This window comes from Haliotis cracherodii, unplaced genomic scaffold (assembly GCF_022045235.1).
Source record: "Haliotis cracherodii isolate W230 unplaced genomic scaffold, xgHalCrac1.p SCAF_5, whole genome shotgun sequence".
Taxonomy (NCBI): domain Eukaryota; kingdom Metazoa; phylum Mollusca; class Gastropoda; order Lepetellida; family Haliotidae; genus Haliotis; species Haliotis cracherodii.
This window is the reverse complement of record NW_027266308.1, coordinates 12,119,065-12,138,302: the sequence shown is the minus strand read 5'-3', so window position 1 is coordinate 12,138,302 and position 19,238 is coordinate 12,119,065. Positions and strand designations below refer to the sequence as shown.

The window sequence follows — 19,238 nt, the reverse complement described above, 5'->3', positions numbered from 1 at the left end:
TAATAATAAAATCTATGTGTAATTTAATTAAATTGTAAAGCAGTAAAACTCATTGCCCAGCATCAACATGGAAATTAAAAAAAAAATATGCAGTACTCAGCTCTGAGCAATATTGCTGTGGAAGTCTGACCTTTTAACTTAATATTACATTTACAAAGTTTTGCGTATATCATGAACTTCTATAATGATTTGAAATTCAATTTAACCAACTACGACTTCATTCAGGTATAACATGTTTTCATGATGTTGAAGAAATCTAGTCTGATAATCTGATAAGTGTAGTTGTTGGTAGCAGTATTGGTGTAATTGTTGGTGGTGGCATTGGTGTATTTGTTGGTGGCAGCATTGGCGTAATTGTTGGTAGCAGGCTAGCAGCATTGGTGTAATTGTTGGTGGTGGCATATGTGTATTTGTTGGTGGCAGCATTGGCGTAATTGTTGGTAGCAGGCTAGCAGCATTGGTGTAATTGTTGGTGGTGGCATTGGTGAAATTGTTGGTGGTGGCATTTAGGTATTTGATGGTGGTGGCAATTGTTGGTAGCAACATTTAGATAATTGTTGGTGGCGGCATTGGTGTAATTGTTGGTAGCAGCATTGGGGGAATTGTTGGTGATGGCAATCGTGTAATTGTCGGTGGTGGCATTGGTGTAATTGTTGGTGGCGGCATTGGTGTAATTGTTGGTGGCGGCATTGGTGTAATTGTTGGTTATGGCATTGATGTAATTGTTGGTGGCGGCATTGGTGTAATTGTTGGTTGTGGCATTGATGTAATTGTTGGTGGCGGCATTGGTGTAATGGTTGGTGACGGCATTGGTGTAAATGTTGTTGGCGGCATTGGTGTAATTGTTGGTAGCGGCATTGGTGTAATTGTTGGTGGCAGCATTGGTGTAATTGTTGGTAGCAGCATTGGTATAATTGTTGGCAGTGGCAATGGTGTAATCGTTGGTGGCGGCATTGGTGTAATTCTTGCTTGCAGCAATGGCGTAATTGTTGGAAGCGGCATTTGGTGTAATCGTTGGTGGCGGCATTGGTGTAATTGTTGGTAGCGGCAATGGTGTAATCGTTGGTGGCGGCATTGGTGTAATTGTTGGGGGCGGCATTGGTGTAATTATTGGGGGCGGCATTGGTGAAATTGTTGGTTGTGGCGTTGATGTAATTGTTAGTGACAGCATTGGTGTAATTGTTGGTGGCAGCAATGGTGTAATTGTTGGTAGCAGCATTTGGTGTAATTGTTGGTAACAGCATTTGGTGTAATTGTTGGTAGCAGCATTGGTGTATTTGTTGGTGGCGGCAATAGTGTAATTGTTGGTGGCGGCAATGGTTTGATTGGTGGTGGTGGCATTGGGGTAATTGTTGGTAGCGGTAATTGTTGGTAGTGGCATTGGTGTAATTGTTGGTGCTGGCATTTGGAGGAATTGTTGGTGGCGGCATTGGTGAAATTGTTGGTTGTGACATTGGTGTGATTGTTGGTGGCAGCATTGGTGTAATTATTGGTAGCATCATTGGTGTAATTGTTGGTAGTGGCAATGGTGTAATCGTTGGTGGCGGCATTTGGGTAATTGTTGCGTGTTGGCATTGGTATAATTGTTGATAGTGCCATGGGGGTAATTGTTGGTGGCGGCATAGGGGTAATTGTAGCGGCATTAGGGTAATTGTAGGTGGTGACTTTGAGGTAACTATTGTGTGTTGGCATTGGTGTAATTCTTGGTGGTGGCAATGGTGTAATTATTTGTAAATTTGTTGCTTTTTCTTATTGAAATATAAGTGCTAAGTTCAAATTCAAATAAGTACAAATTCATAAGATAGTGAGTTGGGTTGAGCAACACTTTGAACAGTTTCAGTTATTTCATTTTCGATTATTGTTCCCGATGACCAATACACAAATATGGGAATTGGCTTGGCTATATCCTTTGATTGCTTTGTAAGTATATGTATGTGTTGGGAACATATGTGTATCATGCAGTTCACTGCATATCTTTTTAAATACTGCCATTGAAACAATGTACTTAGGTTCTTTGTACATTAGCCATTGTTAAAAATGTGATGCTCCTCATACTTCTGTGTCTGGGGGACAAAATAGTCTTTACACCAACTCCATAAGGGATAAAAACGGTTGCTTAGGACACAGTCAATTGTTATGTTTTGTTATACATCGTTTCATATATTAGCTCTCAAATTCTTAAACTTTAGCCAAATTTAATTTTAAAATACTCCCCTACCGGCTTTCTTCACAAACTTTACTTGAATACTCATTATTTCATGGCCAACTTAATCCCCCCCCCCCCCCCCCCCCCCCCAAACCCCTGAGGTAAATATGCTGGCCTGAGGCATTCTCTGGTGCACAGAGGACCCAGATCTTTATAGTGTAGTGAGCACTGTTCTAGGGATGTATAAATGGATGAAGGAGGTACCATGTCTCCTCGGCTGCAGTGCCAAATTGCTCGTTGAATGACAAGTGTTTAGGTAAGAAGAAGGTGAAGAGATTTGCTTGGGGCCAAGGAACTTGAGTTGATAAAATTGCACATAAAATTCCAAGCCATTGGGTACATGTGACTTTTTTCAGTTTAAACAATGGCAGCAAGTGTCTGCATTGTCTGGTGGTAGGAGCTAGACAATATAGTGCTAGACAAACGATGGTCTCTATTTATTTTTTATTGAATCTCGTGTTGTGTTACTGCAGGTCCAATGCCACAAATCAATGCAAGAGTCTTAATGCTTCAATACTTTCAACAGAGGTTTGGAATGATCCTGGGTTCAAATCCCAGATTCACTACGACTAAGATTCTGGGTTTGTCAGCACCAAATCGATGGCCATGGTTTCACCAAATTTGTGAATGTCAAAGACCTGCAATACTTTGGGTTGGTTGGTCGGTTGTTTAACGCCACATTCAGCAATATTCCAGCTATATGACGGTGGTCTGTAAATAATCGAGTCTGGACCACACATTTCAGTGATTGATATCATGAGCATCGATCCATGCAATTGGAATCGATGACATGCATCAATCAAGTCAGCGAGCCTGACCACCCGATCCCGATCCCGTTAGTCACCTCTTAAGACAAGCGTAGTCGACTTTTACGGCAAGCATGGGTTGCTAAAGACTTGTTCTACCCCAGATCTTCACGGGTCCAATACTTTGGGATTTATGCCACATTAAGCTAACATGCCATGATATTACAGAAATATTTTCTGTGAAACCCAAGTTAATTTCAAATAATGAGTGATGCAAGGAATTATTGATTATCAGTACGGAGTGAATGATTTGTTAGCCTCATTCATTCGTGACGGACAGATAACTCTGTAAATCCCAGTAATCCAGTACTTCTATATATTACTCAGTGCCATTATAAGAATACTGGTAAAATCATGTAATGTCAACTATGCAGAGAAACTTGACTGAAGGTAACCTATTGTTCAGGCGTAGTGAGTGAGTGAGTGAGTGAGTGAGTGAGTGAGTGAGTGAGTGAGTGAGTGTGAGAGTGAGTATGGGTTCGAATGGACACCAGGAATGGGCGTCACACCTTGTACCCATGTGGGCAATATAACCTGGGAATTCAGCGTGCCGAGCGAACGCAGTAACCACTTGGCTACCCCACCGCCCCAGATGGTTGGTGATGTTGGTGATGTCATGAACACGTAGAACATCATATTGCAATGTTCTCAGCAATGAATCAATGTGACGTCAAGTCATGTCATATCACCCCAATAGACCACTCGGCATTGAGCATTGCAAAAATGAAAATGTGAAAATTTCAGGATGTTAATAAACTCAAGCTACCCTTAATACTGACATAAGATTCTTTGCAAGTGTCAGTTCACAGTGGAAACATGAACCGGGTCTTAGTTGGCGAGGCAAATACTGAAATATGGGATAAAGTTGATATTTCCCAAATTAAAAACAGGAAAAGTGAATTCTATTTGTCATTTACATTGTTCCGCATCGAGAAACAAATACACCGAAAGTGATGAAATCTAATGGTCCATTATACATCAAAATACATATATTCCTTAGCGATGTGTAGAAAAAACCCAAATAACCCTAAAACTTTATTTTTGAAAACCCATTCGCTGAGAAATAAGTTCCAACAACTATTTAATAAAAACAAGATTCAGCGTTTCGAACCAGGTGTCGCAAAGGTTGATGGGTCACAACAGTACGTTTTAGTTGGTGTCACTGTCATGTCTGATCAAAATCAGGTGTCACTGTGTCTGGAACTGGTCTTTGAGGTGAACAAGATTAATGCTAACATTCCTGAAAATCACATTACAATCAAACATCAGGCAGACACAACCAGAAAAATAGAGAATTTGAGTTTGCTGACTGTTGAAAATCATTCATGCAAGGGACTCTATCATGCAACACAGTTCAATGGGTTCAAATGTATTCAATGTGTTTAATGGAATTTAATGGAATATTTGTTTTTTGCTGATCAGGATTTATGTTCTTGTAACCAGTTATTGGCAGGTTTTGATGTGGTGACACATTGTTGTGCGTATGATTTGTTTGTTATTTTGACATTTAGAGGGTTGGTTTGACATTCTATCTGATAAACAACTGGCTATAAGATTTAAGTATGCCGAAAGTGCACACCGATCTAAACCACTCGTCATCTATAGACTGTATCTGGGACAGTCAACTTTAACTTCAATACCATCAATATGTAACCATCTGGTAACCTTTAAGAGCAATTTGGCAATACCGATCACCGGAGACAAGGTGATCTCTTGTGTCTATAAACACTAGTTCACGTGCAGAGATGCAAAGCTGCCATTTCAATTAATCTCATTAAAATCAGATCTTAGTTTTCGCTACCGCAAAACAAAGATCTGAGGACTTCGAATTACGGGTCACGTCAGAACGACCTTTCGCGAACTTTGACCGATCAATGAAATGACTGACAAGAAATCGACATTAGCCAATCAGAAGGTAGCTTTCTCGAGCTTTACGACACTAGTTTCAAACTGGCGACAACGCTTCGAAACATATTTTGACGTTTTCTCGGTTAAAAAATTTAAAACTAATAAAAAGAACATTCTGGAATGGCTGCTAGAGTGTATGGATATAATCACGGAACCCGTAACTGTCGATCGGAATACCCTCTGTTAAATATTTCGAGGTTGATTAGAAAACACATCCTGTCTGTCACTTTCATGATCTGGTAAGCGACGCTCTGATTGGTCGGATGAACGGTCGTTCTGACGTGACCCGTAATGGGATGTCCTCAGATCTTTGTTCAGCGGTAGCGAGAACTAAGATCTGATTTTAATGAGATTGCCATTTCCAGTTATTCACATACATGTTTTTTTACACACATATTATAGGCTTATATAATGGATAAATGCTTTAAATAGTAAAATGTTTACAATGATAAACTCTATAATAGATCTTTTAGGACCAACTATTGGTGTAATAATTCCCCGGATTGTCAAATGCCCATGAACCAAATTATTTTTCCATCCAGGCCATGTGCACAAAACTATCCAACCAATACAATTTTGAAAGGCTGTGTTCAGACCTGAAGTGTGATCCTTGCTCACTTTGTGCACATTGGCCCAGTGGAGTCCCTGGGCGAAACTTGGTTTTGAATTATTGAACCATCATTTAGCACTATGTTTTCAACAACTTTGTGATGAACCTAACGGATAATTTGGTACATTTATATTTTATTTATGACAGGTTTAATAACCATGTCTAAAAAGATTACTGGTTGATTTATGTTGTGTGGAAAGAATTACATACAGCTATTTTTCCATCTGCCACATAAAATATGTTCTTCAAATGTTTACTTCGAATTACATTTCAAGTGAATTTTTACGAAGGAATATTTTGCTCCATTCAACAATTCAGCGTTAAGTATATACACTTTCCTGAAGAGGAAACCAGCTGCTGTATTCGGTGAATAAAGTAAAGAACACTCCTCTAAAACATCCTTAAAAATAATATGGTTATGGAAAAATATCTACTGCCGTGACTGCACCATCTGACAACATCAACCTTGTTCTACAGAATTATAACTCATGTAGTAAATATGTTTGTCTTGATTGCACAATGTTATCAGTGGAGTGGAGTGGAGTGGAGTGGAGTGGAGTGGAGTGGAGTGGAGTGGAGTGGAGTGGAGTGGAGTGGAGTGGAGGGGAGTGTAGAGGAGAGGAGTGGAGTGGAGAGGAAAGGAGGGGAGTGGAGGGGAGGGGGAGAGGAGTGGAGTGGAGTGGAGCGGAGCGGAGGGGGAGGGGAGGGGAGTGGAGGGGAGTGGAGTGGAGTGGAGTGGAGGGGAGTGTAGTGGAGGGGAGTGTAGTGGAGTGGAGTGGAGTGGAGTGGAGTGTAGTGGAGTGTAGTGGAGTGGAGTGGAGGGGAGTGGAGTGGAGGGGGAGTGGAGTGGAGGGGAGTGTAGAGGAGAGGAGTGGAGTGGAGTGGAGTGGAGTGGAGAGGAGTGGAGTGGAGTGGAGTGGAGTGGAGTGGAGTGGAGTGGAGTGGAGTGGAGTGGAGTGGAGTGGAGTGGAGTGGAGTGGAGTGGAGTGGAGTGGAGTGGAGGGGAGTGGAGTGGAGGGGGAGCGGAGTGGAGTGGTTCTCGCACCTTAACCACGAGGCAAGCAGCTGCCATGGTCAATCTTGAAGAATATCACAGTAAGAGACCATGATATAACAGTGTATAACCTCACCCTGTTATACTGACCACTATTATGCACTAACCAACTCGGCTAAAGCATCATCTCCTTAATGATTGTATTAGCATGTGCCCTGTTTATAGGAACAAGACTGAAATTTTACTTTTCTTCTGTGGAACATGTCTTGTCACTTCCTGATAAAACATACTTTTCATACAAACTTGATTTTTTTAGAATTGTATACATCACAATCTAAGTGAGTGAGTGAGTTTAACGCCGCTTTTAACAGTTTTCCAGTTATATCGCAGCGTGTCAGCTAAATGTGGGAGGAAAGACCGAAGTGATGCAGGTCTCAGACGTTTACCACTTCGGTGAAACCCACGAGCACGGGTATGGTGCTGACAAACCTAGAAACATAATCGGGGTGAACCGGGATTCGAACCCACAATCATAGGTTTCTGGCGTGCCCAAGGGACGCATCTCTACACAGCGACCCGTGCCACCCCCCACCCCATCACAATCTAAGTTTGAGGTGAAGATTTACACACTCATTATTCCTTTTCATGATGCATGCCCAAAATTCTGAAATGTTTTCTCAGCACTTAATAAAATACACTGAAATAAAGCCCTGTATTCACATAGCCTAGATCCTGGTTATCTTTGCATTGTATGCCATTCATGTATTGTACAGACAAAATCTTGTCACTTTTCTGATGACAGCAATAACGGTATTTCACTTTCATTTTAACCCATAATCTCAACAGAAGTCTAGGCAAAAACACGGAACATATTTTGGCACTGGTTTCTCAATGTTGCACAGCTAACAAACAGAATATCTTTAATCTTATCTGGACGGTAATTAAGGTACTTAAAAGATATCCTTCTTCCTCAAAACTGAGCACGAAGTGCATATCTTACAGTCACCCATGCGCTGGATTTGATCATGTAAACAAAATCACCTTTAACAAATCCTGGATTTCAAAGTCATCTTGTTGAAGAGAGTGAATGTTTCTGCCTTCAAGCCAATGGGGGTACGCTCAAAACAAAATGGGTTACAGTGTCTATTTATGGCAAGTTCTTGGGTTATCAAAATCGCTGATAAACAACCTGTCTTCAGTCAATAAACAAGAATAAATTGCTCTCTAAAAATAATAATTTGGACCATTCCCGGACATTGCTCTTTTCATAAGTTAATCCTGGCTCTTCTTTCTCCCCCATGGTGCCGAGCTGGCTGTTGGCTGAAGTTATCGGAAATTTCCACTTTTTAAAAAATCAGCCTCTCACTCAATCTAACATTGTTTGAGAACCAAATAAGATTGGATGAAATGTTCATTTGATTTCATTCTGAATATTTCAAAGTAAAAATATCTACAATGTTGATATATTGTGTTGGAAACACTCAGCTACAATGATAGAAAAATAAATAAATATTACATTATACATTTGTTATTGCAAAAAAAATCCTTATTTCTTCAAGGACATTTGCGATCCTGTGATAAATGTAGACACCTTTTCAAACTTCGTAATTACTTTAGATACATGTCTTGTTTTAGTGAGGCAGGTTTAATGGTGCTTTGAGCAGTATTCCATTTGTTTCACATCGTTTTAGCTTAATGTGGGAGGAAAGCTAGAACTATTGCAAATCTCAGACGTTTACTGCTTTGGTGAAACCCATGAGCTAGGGTATAGTGCTGACAAACCTAGAATATACTCAGGGCAACATTGGAATCAAACCCATATAATGACTGGTTCCTGGCGTGCCCAAGGGATGCAACTCTGCACAGAGAACTGCAGCGCCTTAGACAACTGAGCCAAGTAAAAAGTTCATGGTTCAAAGTCAAATATTAAAAAGCTTATCATCTCCATAATAATTACCTTCCCACACATATTTAACAATTTCACACTTAGCGTCAAATTGTCATTTAGTTATGACAACATTTGGAACGAGAATCTGTTGCTCAAATGTAAATTTGTGTACATGTAATGTACACAGTTATTTTATTTATCTCTGTCTACTCACAGTTCCTGCTCAAAACGTCATTTGAAACAAACGAAGCGTTTTCAGGTCAGGCTTTTATATACGTAGGTTACATTAATGAAAATAACACAGAACATAAATCCAGCGCATATTTTTTTAGGAAAGGGTATGGGCACTCGCATTTTTAAAATTTATGTCTAAAATCAAGAGCTCGCACAGTCAAGGTACAATGTCATGCAGTCAAGGTACATTGTCACACAGTCAGTGTGCAATGTCACACAGTCAGGGTACAATGTCACACAGTCAGGGTACAATGTCATACAGTCAAGGTACGATGTCACACAGTCAGGGTACAATGTCACACAGTCAGGGTACAATATCACACAGTCAGGGCACAATGTCATACAGTCAAGGTACATTGTCACACAGTGAGCGTGCAATGTCACACAGTCAGGGTACAATGTCACACAGTCAGGGTACAATGTCACACAGTCAGGGTACAAAAATATTCTGAATCAACAAAAGGCACCAGCTAAACACTCCCTGGACATAAAGCTTCATACAGATATAATAAACAGTTTAAGTCCAACATGTTGACTTGGAGTGAGTGAGTTGGATTTAACACCGCTTTTAACAGTATTCCAGTCATATCACGGCGTGTCAGCTTAATGTCGGAGGAAAGACCGAAGTGATGCAGGTCTCAAACGTTTATCATTTCGGTGAAACCCACGAGCACGGGTATGGTGCTGACAAACCTAGAAACAGAATCGGTGGGGACCGGAATTCGAACCCACATTCAGGTTTCTTGCGTGACCAAGGGACACAACTCTGCACAGCGAATCACGGCGCCATAGACGACTGGGTCACCCGTGCCCCCTTGTTGACTTGGAAGTGTAAACTTCTATCCATAGAAAAACAACAATTCAGAAACAATTTAATGGCAAAATGCACAAGTACATTTCATGATGAATGTTTCATTAAAATGGTCTTAACAGTTTTTAATTTCTGTACCCTAAATGACAGACATTACCTCTACCATCAGTTTCAGAGACTGAATCAAAACTTGTCTCCATGGAAACAGGAAAGAAAAAATATTGAGGAAACTATGATAACAGAAGGCACAACTACAGTTTGTGGTGAATGTGTATACAAAGTTTCGTAAATGTAGCCCTCATTGTAAGCTTTTAAGTTCTGCTCCAAAAATGATTTCGGGACATGTGGATAGTAGTGAACCCATTTCAGTGTGGCATGGGATATCATAAAGTAAATAACTAATAGTTTTGTAATCAGGTGGACATCAAACTTGAAAACCTATTCCTAAATGATGGATGCATTTTTCTCCAGTTTCTACCTTTATTAACCATAAATGTCAAATATTTCAAAATGATATCAAAATCTCTGATAAAAAACACTATTCTCCACCCACTTGAGTTTGACAATATGCCACACAGTGTGGTATACGATATATGTCTTATCAAGATAAGTTCTTCAAGTTTACCAAGGTTTTGTTATGGAAAAACTTTGATTGGCATTTCTTGTTCCCAGGTTAAGCTTGTGTATCTCAAGGGCGGGATGATTATAGCAACGTGCCAATCACTGCTATCATGCGAAAACTTAACATCATTTTATGACATCGTGACGTTTCTTCTGCTCCAGCTGGACTTGTGACCGATTGAATGCTCATATCACACTTGTCATCGTTTCATGGGGCAAAATATGAATCCTTAATAAAAAGATTCATGCACTATTCCATAATAAAGTCTTTATTATCCATATATTTGTTATTTCCTGGCTTAAGGATGTATATTTTTGTGAAAATTGCTGGTAAGAAGGTGAGAGAAATAATAAAAAGCATGTTTCAGAGTTTCTATCGCGTCCACTTCTTTCATACTGAAAAGGCGACAGTGGCCTAGATATAATGGTATAGATCCTTATACCATTGCCAAGCAAGACTTGAGTCTTGCTTGACAACGGTGTAAGGATCTATACCGAAACGTCGACTTTACAGTATTAAAGTTGTTATCCATAGATTGTGTCCACTTTGTCATCCGTCAACTTCTAAGTAATGCCTATCAAACAATTCAAAGAGCTATCTCCATAAAAAACTTCAGTCGATTAAAATAAGCAGTGGTCTGTGACGTGTGGAAAATGAACAAACTTAAGGAGAGTACAGTGATCAAGAAACAAGCGTCAATCAAGCCTCGTATGCAACCATAATCTGCAGTGTTCTAGAAGCTGGTTTCCTTGGTGTCTCTGTTTAACGTTGTGAAAAACTGTTTTTGTGGTGAACATGTAAATTTTATATGTTTTTTCCTCATTTGTATGGGGTCAGTTGGTCCATAAACAGTCACATAAAGTATCAACTTTACTCTTTCATTACTACAACTTGACTGGGTGCACAAGTTGGTAACAATTATATGTTGGCTGTAACACGACTCTTGAAAAGTTAACGATACAGCGTGATTCTAAAAGTTTTATTCCTCTGGGCATGTGTATCACAGACTGATGTGCATGCACGTTACAGTGTAATGGTTGGTTGTTTGTAGTTTAACGCCGCACTCAGCAATATTCCAGCTATATGACGACGGTCTGTAAATACTGGTCTGGTCCAGACAATTCAGCGATTAATATGAGCATCGATCCATGCAATTGGGATCGAGGACATGCATCAACCAAGTCAGCGAGCCTGACCACCCGATCCCGTTAGTCGCCTCTTACGACAAGCATAGTCGCCTTTTACGGCAAGCATAGGTTGCTGAAGACATATCCTACCCCGGATCTTCACAGGTTTACACTGTAAGGAATGTAGTTGTCCCTGAGCTGTTGATGGAGTGGGTACCATTGATGTATTTAGTGCACTGCAAAGACATATTGCATGATATATGCAATTTGAGACAAGGGAGAGTGAGTTGTAATTTAATTTAAATTGTGGCATGTGAGCTTTGTGTGTGATGCAGGTCTTTCATCTGATGCTGACATTTACCACTTAATTGAAAACCACAAGCAGAGTCATGGTTCGGGTGAATCTGGGATTGAACTCATGATCATAGTATCCTGGCAAAACTAAGGGACATAACTCTTTAAAAAGGAATCACATCTAAGTTGCCTTGGTCTACATGCTCTCCAATATAGGGGAAGAGTTCTGTACACAGAAATGGCTATGCAGTGGGCAAAAATTACATTTTCAGTATGGCTGGAGCGTGTTCTTCAGTCACCAGAGTGGAACGTAGCTGCGGGAGTGTAGATGTTATTGAGTTAGGTTTTCAAACATTTAAGTAAACTAAAAACAAATTATAATCTAAATTTAAATGCTTAACATTTATTCCCTTAAAGGCTTACCTGTGTTAACATTAACGCTGGAACAAATTTGCAAGATAGGAAACGTCAATGCCAAAACAGATTCCATTGGTGTAAAAGGCAAAATAGCAGTGACTGTTACATGACTGCATCACTGACAATGTGTTATGACACCACGTGTTTACAACTCTGCAGTCAGCATGGTTAATTTATGTCTTTAATGTACAGAATAACATTCTGAATAAATGTCGCTTTTAACATTATTCCAGTTAAATCACAGCATGTCAGCTTAATGTGGGAGGAAAGCTCGAAGTGATGCAGGTTTTAGACGTTTACCACTTCTGTGAAACCCACGAACATAATCGGGGCGAACCGGGATTCAAACCCACAATCATAGGTGTCTGGCGTGTCCAAGGGACGCAACTCTACAACACCCCCCCCCCCCCCCCCCCCCCCCCATTCATCGTGACATTAGTAAATGAGATTGTTAATTCCAGATAATTTCTTCCATGTCAACCTTCGGTACAGAATTCGTGGATTTGTTTTTCGTGAAATTTTTCCATCAAAGTAAATTAAAGGGGAAAAGTTAAGTTTTTGGTTTCAGAACTCCTCAATTATATTCATGATCAATATACAGCAACAAATATATGGTAGTCTTGTTCTGAGACTTTAGAAGCCTTGATGCTGACTGGATTAATGGAAAATTATTGGCCTCCTGTAGATGTGTCATCAGATATTCACGTAGAGAGATATTGTATTAGATTAAAAAGATCTGATTTTAGTGAGATTTGAGCTTCCATGGACAATCAGAAACATCACTTCTCTGTGATGGGACAAATGCAACTTGTGGACATTAGCCATTATGGTTTTGACAATGAATCAGGAATTGTATTGTTTCCATGCATCTTGGTTTTAAGTCAACTACCAAATATTCATTAAACGAGCAACAATGAGGTAAAATGATGTCATCCTGCGACATGCACCATTCAGGAGGGAGATCCTTTGATCCTTTCGGGGAGATCATATTTGTAACTCTTTGGCCTGTACCTCAAGATGTGGTCTATCTCTGTCTCCCTGTACGATGCAATGGAAGGTCCTGGTGGCATTGCTCACAGATGGCATTTACGGCATGGTACAGAATGCCAAAAAAAAACCCCGAGAATGCCCACATCACCCGAGCTCCCCTCAACCTCAGCGCCATCAACACCACCTACTGCGGGCTCCAACCCAAGTGTATGACTTACTCAGAGGCGCTCCACAAGGAGTTTAATATCCACTTCCATCCAACTTTTCCTCTGAGTGTCATCCTTGGAGGAAGTCCTGGAGCAGACTGGACTGCCAAGAGGGGTTCCTTATATCTACAATGGTTGCATCTGGTCTTCTGTGATCCACCGACCTGGACCTAACTGTCTCGGTTTACAGAACACTGCTGCCAATCACTGCAGGGCTTTTCTCGTGTTTGTAAGGTCATATGTAACAGCAGTCTCCTGCATCATGACTGTGGAATATATATATTTTATGAAAAAAAAAAAAACGTATACAAAAGCAAGTCTAGCCAGCTCTTTTCCACCACAGCGTAGGGAAAATATTTTTTATATTTCACGAAGGATATTGCGTAATATAAGATTTCATAGACTAATTGTTGGTCTACTGTAACAGTTGCTTCCCACAGACGCCTATATATCGGGTCACACTGGGACAGAGGTGGCGAGTCACCTAAGGCACCACAAGTCACTGTACAGAGTTGCATCCCAGACACCAACATCTCGGGTCACACTGGGACAGAGATGGCCAGTCACCACAAGTCACTGTACAGAGTTGCATCCTAGACAACTACATCTCGGGTCACACTGGGACACAGGTGGTGAGTCCTCTAAGGCACCACAAGTCACTGTACATAGTTGCATCCCAGACAGCTACATCTCGGGTCACACTGGGACAGAGGTGGTCAGTCAACTAGGGCACCACAAGTCACTGTATATAGTCGCATCCTAGACACCTACATCTCGGGTCACACTGGGACACAGGCGGTGAGTCCTCTAAGGCACCACAAGTCACTGTACAGAGTTGCATCCCAGACACCTACATCTCGGGTCACACTGGGACAGAGATGGCCAGTCACCACAAGTCACTGTACAGAGTTGCATCCTAGACAACTACATCTCGGGTCACACTGGGACACAGGTGGTGAGTCCTCTAAGGCACCACAAGTCACTGTACAGAGTTGCATCCCAGACAGCTACATCTCGGGTCACACTGGGACAGAGGTGGTCAGTCAACTAAGGCACCACAAGTCACTCTATATAGTCGCATCCTAGACACCTACATCTCGGGTCACACTGGGACACAGGTGGTGAGTCCTCTAAGGCACCACAAGTCACTGTACAGAGTTGCATCCTAGACACCTACATCTCAGGTCACACTGGGACAGAGGTGGTCAGTCCTCTAAGGCACCACAAGTGACTGTACATAGTTGCATCCCAGACAGCTACATCTCGTGTCACACTGGGACAGAGGTAGTCAGTCACCTAAGGCACCACAAGTCACTGTACAGAGTTGCATCCCAGACACCTACATCTCGGGTCACACTGGGACAGAGGTGGTCAGTCACCTAAGGCACCACAAGTCACTGTACATAGTTGCATCCCAGACAGCTACATCTCGGGTCACACTGGGACAGAGGTGGTCAGTCAACTAGGGCACCACAAGTCACTGTATATAGTCGCATCCTAGACACCTACATCTCGGGTCACACTGGGACACAGGTGGTGAGTCCTCTAAGGCACCACAAGTCACTGTACAGAGTTGCATCCCAGACACCTACATCTCAGGTCACACTGGGACAGAGGTGGTCAGTCCTCTAAGGCACCACAAGTGACTGTACATAGTTGCATCCCAGACAGCTACATCTCGTGTCACACTGGGACAGAGGTAGTCAGTCACCTAAGGCACCACAAGTCACTGTACAGAGTTGCATCCCAGACACCTACATCTCGGGTCACACTGGGACACAGGTGGTGAGTCCTCTAAGGCACCACAAGTCACTGTACATAGTTGCATCCCAGACAGCTACATCTCGGGTCACACTGGGACAGAGGTGGTCAGTCAACTAGGGCACCACAAGTCACTGTATATAGTCGCATCCTAGACACCTACATCTCGGGTCACACTGGGACACAGGTGGTGAGTCCTCTAAGGCTCACAAGTCACTGTACAGAGTTGCATCCCAGACACCTACATCTCGGGTCACACTGGGACACAGGTGGTGAGTCCTCTAAGGCACCACAAGTCACTGTACATAGTTGCATCCCAGACAGCTACATCTCGGGTCACACTGGGACAGAGGTGGTCAGTCAACTAAGGCACCACAAGTCACTCTATATAGTCGCATCCTAGACACCTACATCTCGGGTCACACTGGGACACAGGTGGTGAGTCCTCTAAGGCACCACAAGTCACTGTACAGAGTTGCATCCCAGACACCTACATCTCGGGTCACACTGGGACAGAGGTGGTCAGTCCTCTAAGGCACCACAAGTGACTGTACATAGTTGCATCCCAGACAGCTACATCTCGTGTCACACTGGGACAGAGGTGGTCAGTCACCTAAGGCACCATAAGTCACTGTACAGAGTTGCATCCCAGACACCTACATCTCGGGTCACACTGGGACAGAGGTGGTCAGTCACCTAAGGCACCATAAGTCACTGTACAGAGTTGCATCCCAGACATCTACATCTCGGGTCACACTGGGACAGAGGTGGTCAGTCACCTAAGGCACCATAAGTCACTTTACAGAGTTGCATCCTAGACATCTACATCTCGGGTCACACTGGGACAGAGGTGGTCAGTCACCTTAGGCACCACAAGTCACTTTACAGAGTTGCATCCCTTAGGTGTGAAACCTGACTGTGGGTTCAAATCCCAGATTTTCCCCGATTATGAGTCTCTGTTTGTGAGCACCATACCCTTGTTTTACTGAAGTGACCTTAGAACGGCATCCCTTTAGGAACTCCTACATTACTGGTATGATGACATGTCATGACAAAACAGAAATACTGTTTGAAGAAGTCTTTTATTTGTACTAAGGCCACTGGCCCATATACAATACATACATTTGAAATAGTGTGGTACATGAAAAAAGGTAATGTCAGGTACAAACTTACAGATTTACAGACTTTTCATAATCACGTCTTCTTTCATAGCTGCAATAGGTATTTACATAGTTATCCAAGTAATTGTTTACATGAGGATGGCAGCAGCATTTAAATTTATGCACATTTGGATTATGGCAAAAAGTTGTTGGTATGTAAAGTTGTCTAACATTGTTGTAATGTTCACATTCTGAAGTAAAATTATATTCATTCTCTATATTCACATATGGGGCAGAGCCGCAAACGTACATCAATACCAGCCCAACTATGTACCTTTGTTTACCTTAAGTTGAACCGGGCTTAAGACACACTCACAAAATACTATCTGATATTTGTACATCTCGCTCGCTCACTCACTCAGTCATATCGTGTCTGCAAATGAGTGAGTGAGTGAGAGAGTGAGAGAGTATGGTTTTATGCAGCTTTTAGCAATATTCCAGCAATATAACGATGGGGGACACCCGAAATGAGCTTAACACATTGTACCCATGTCGGGAATCAAAAACCGGGTCTTCGGCATGACGAGCGACCGTTTAAACCACTAGGCTACCCAACCGCCCGTCTGCAAATGAACTAAGAAGTGAGGTAAAATGGGGTTTAACATTATGATAGATTTATGCACTTGGACATGTCTGCTAGTGTTATAGTGCTAGCCATCTGACATACCATGACACAGTTTAACATGGATACCCCACTCAGAATACCGATTCCAAGCTAGCCAGTCCTTATCCCTAGTTTCATCCTTAATGCTGAGTGCCAGGCAGGAAAACATAGTGTGAGTGAGTAAGTGAGTGAGGGGTTTAAAGCTGCTTTTAACAGTGTTCCAGTTATATCGCGGCGTGTCAGCACTGTAGCTGGGAAATGGGCAGGCTCCTGGCCGGAAGCACTGTAGCTGGGAGATGGGTCGGGCTCCTGGCCGGAAGCACTGTAGCTGGGAGATGGGCAGGCTCCTGGCCGGAAGCACTGTAGCTGGGAGATGGGCAGGCTCCTGGCCGGAAGCACTGTAGCTGGGAGTAGGGCAGGCTTCTGGCCGGAAGCACTGTAGCTGGGAGATGGGCAGGCTCCTGGCCGGAAGCACTGTAGCTGGGAGATGGGCAGGCTCCTGGCCGGAAGCACTGTAGCTGGGAGAGGTGGGCCCCTGGCCGGAAGCACTGTAGCTGGGAGATGGGTCGGGCTCCTGGCCGTAAGCACTGTAGCTGGCAGAGGCAGCTCCTGGCCGGAAGCACTGTAGCTGGCAGAGGCAGGCTCCTGGCCGGAAGCACTGTAGCTGGCAGAGGCAGGCTCCTGGCCGGAAGCAGTGTAGCTGGCAGAGGCGGGCTCCTGGCCGGAAGCACTGTAGCTGGCAGAGGCGGGCTCCTGGCCGGAAGCAGTGTAGTTGGCAGAGGCGGGCTCCTGGCCGGAAGCAGTGTAGTTGGCAGAGGCGGGCTCCTGGCCGGAAGCAGTGTAGTTGGCAGAGGCGGGCTCCTGGCTGGAAGCAGTGTAGTTGGCAGAGGCGGGCTCCTGGCCGGAAGCAGTGTAGTTGGCGGAGGCGGGCTCCTGGCCGGAAGCAGTGTAGCTGGCAGAGGCGGGCTCCTGGCCGGAAGCAGTGTAGCTGGCAGAGGCGGGCTCCTGGCTGGAAGCAGTGTAGATGGCAGAGGCGGGCTCCTGGCCGGAAGCAGTGTAGTTGGCAGAGGCGGGCTCCTGGCCGGAAGCAGTGTAGCTGGCAGAGGCGGGCTCCTGGCCGGAAGCAGTGTAGCTGGCAGAGGCGGGCTCCTGGCTGGAAGCAGTGTAGTTGGCAGAGGCGGGCTCCTGGCCGGAAGCAGTGTAGTTGGCAGAGGCGGGCTCCTGGATGGAAGCAGTGTAGCTGGCAGAGGCGGGCTCCTGGCCGGAAGCAGTGTAGCTGGCAGAGGCGGGCTCCTGGCCGGAAGCAGTGTAGTTGGCAGAGGCGGGCTCCTGGATGGAAGCAGTGTAGCTGGCAGAGGCGGGCTCCTGGCCGGAAGCAGTGTAGCTGGCAGAGGCGGGCTCCTGGCCGGAAGCAGTGTAGTTGGCAGAGGCGGGCTCCTGGCCGGAAGCAGTGTAGTTGGCAGAGGCGGGCTCCTGGCCGGAAGCACTGTTAGTGGCAGAGGCGGGCTCCTGGCCGGAAGCACTGTTAGTGGCAGAGGCTGTCCCAGTGGCAGGTTCAGGTGCTGCAGCACACAGACACATGGCAGGTGATATACAAACACAACACAACCATAACAATGTTCTCATTGAAACAACAGCTCACTGGCAGGAAAAGATCCAGAGCTAATTTCTACATGCAATAATATGAAATGAAACTTTCTTGAGTTACATGCCTATTATGTGTTTTTTCCCCTTTGTGCATTGTGTGCCTGCATCTTTAAATCCTGGATTTGCCTCGAAAAAGAATCAGAAATGAATCAGGCCCAGTTGTAGGTACCTACTGCACATGACAGAATGATTTTTGTTTCTTTGTTTGTTGTTAAACGCTGCACTGTCTATAATCGAGTCTGGACCAGTCGATCCAGTGATTGTGCATCGATCTACACAATTGGAATAAGAAGACATGAATCAACCAATTCCGAGAGCCTGACCACCCGATCCCGTTAGTCCCCTCTTACGACAAGTAGGAGTTGCTAAAGACCAATGCATAATAGAAAAACATGACAGTTTAATTCAATTTTAACAGTGTATCTCTTGCTGTTACTGTCACTAAGGAAACTTGGTTCCACTTCTCAGACAACTGTCAGACACATATATATATAACAGGTAACACAATGCAAAGTACAAAAGCTCCTTCTAGAACGCTGGGGAAGTAGAATCACACACAATTGAATCAGACAGGTTCTATTTCCAGTGGAATACTGACTGTCCTGGTATGAAGGCAGGACTGCATACTGCACATATTCTGAACATGATCGGAGATGACTATTCATGAGTCTGTATCCCAGACGGTTCACTGTTGAATCCTGCTTCATTATAAGATTAAGTTATAACAAAATAACGTGAGGATGATTAGACAAGAATAAATTAATTATTTGACTTTCTTCAAATTAGTAAAAAAGAGGTGGCAAGCATTTTTTATACATAACTTTTCTAGAAAAACAAACTGTTCAAGGCATCTGTGTGTTGAAGAGGTTTGTTGGTTTGTTGTTTTACACTGCACTCAGCAATATTCCAGCTATATGAGGGGGTCTGTTAATTGGTTGGTTGGTTTGTTGTTT

At 43.4% G+C, this 19,238-nt stretch overlaps 3 protein-coding genes across 3 annotated transcripts; 1 reads left to right on the top strand and 2 right to left on the bottom strand.

Moving 5' to 3' along the window:
• Nucleotides 1-448: 448 nt before the first annotated feature.
• LOC139442464 (uncharacterized) lies at nt 449-1,405 on the bottom strand. Its single transcript, XM_071223273.1, has one exon. It carries the CDS (start codon nt 1,403-1,405, stop codon nt 449-451), a length of 957 nt encoding a protein of 318 aa, XP_071079374.1.
• A 4,644-nt stretch (nt 1,406-6,049) lies between these two features.
• LOC139442461 (cleavage stimulation factor subunit 2 tau variant-like) lies at nt 6,050-6,761 on the top strand. Its single transcript, XM_071223270.1, has 2 exons — nt 6,050-6,466; nt 6,750-6,761. The coding sequence occupies exons 1-2, from the start codon at nt 6,050-6,052 to the stop codon at nt 6,759-6,761; spliced, it is 429 nt and encodes a 142-aa protein (XP_071079371.1).
• A 4,612-nt stretch (nt 6,762-11,373) lies between these two features.
• On the bottom strand, nt 11,374-18,992 carry LOC139442458 (streptococcal hemagglutinin-like). The gene is made up of 3 exons (XM_071223267.1): nt 18,884-18,992; nt 16,885-18,200; nt 11,374-11,442 (listed from the first exon to the last, which is right to left on the bottom strand). Exons 1-3 carry the CDS (start codon nt 18,990-18,992, stop codon nt 11,374-11,376), a joined length of 1,494 nt encoding a protein of 497 aa, XP_071079368.1.
• Between the last annotated feature and the right edge of the window lie 246 nt (nt 18,993-19,238).

What these genes read in the sequence shown, in the direction of transcription:
- LOC139442464 (XM_071223273.1), bottom strand. Translation starts at nt 1,405, where the DNA reads ATGCCAGCACCAACAATTACACCAATGCCACTACCAACAATTACCGCT.
- LOC139442461 (XM_071223270.1), top strand. Translation starts at nt 6,050, where the DNA reads ATGTTATCAGTGGAGTGGAGTGGAGTGGAGTGGAGTGGAGTGGAGTGG.
- LOC139442458 (XM_071223267.1), bottom strand. Translation starts at nt 18,992, where the DNA reads ATGAAGCAGGATTCAACAGTGAACCGTCTGGGATACAGACTCATGAAT. An exon ending in CCTGCCTTCATACCAGGACA is followed by an intron (nt 18,201 to 18,883) that starts GTCAGTATTCCA and finishes TGTGTGCTGCAG; the next exon opens with CACCTGAACCTGCCACTGGG. An exon ending in CTGCCCATTTCCCAGCTACA is followed by an intron (nt 11,443 to 16,884) that starts GTGCTGACACGC and finishes ATGTCTTTGCAG; the next exon opens with TGCACTAAATACATCAATGG.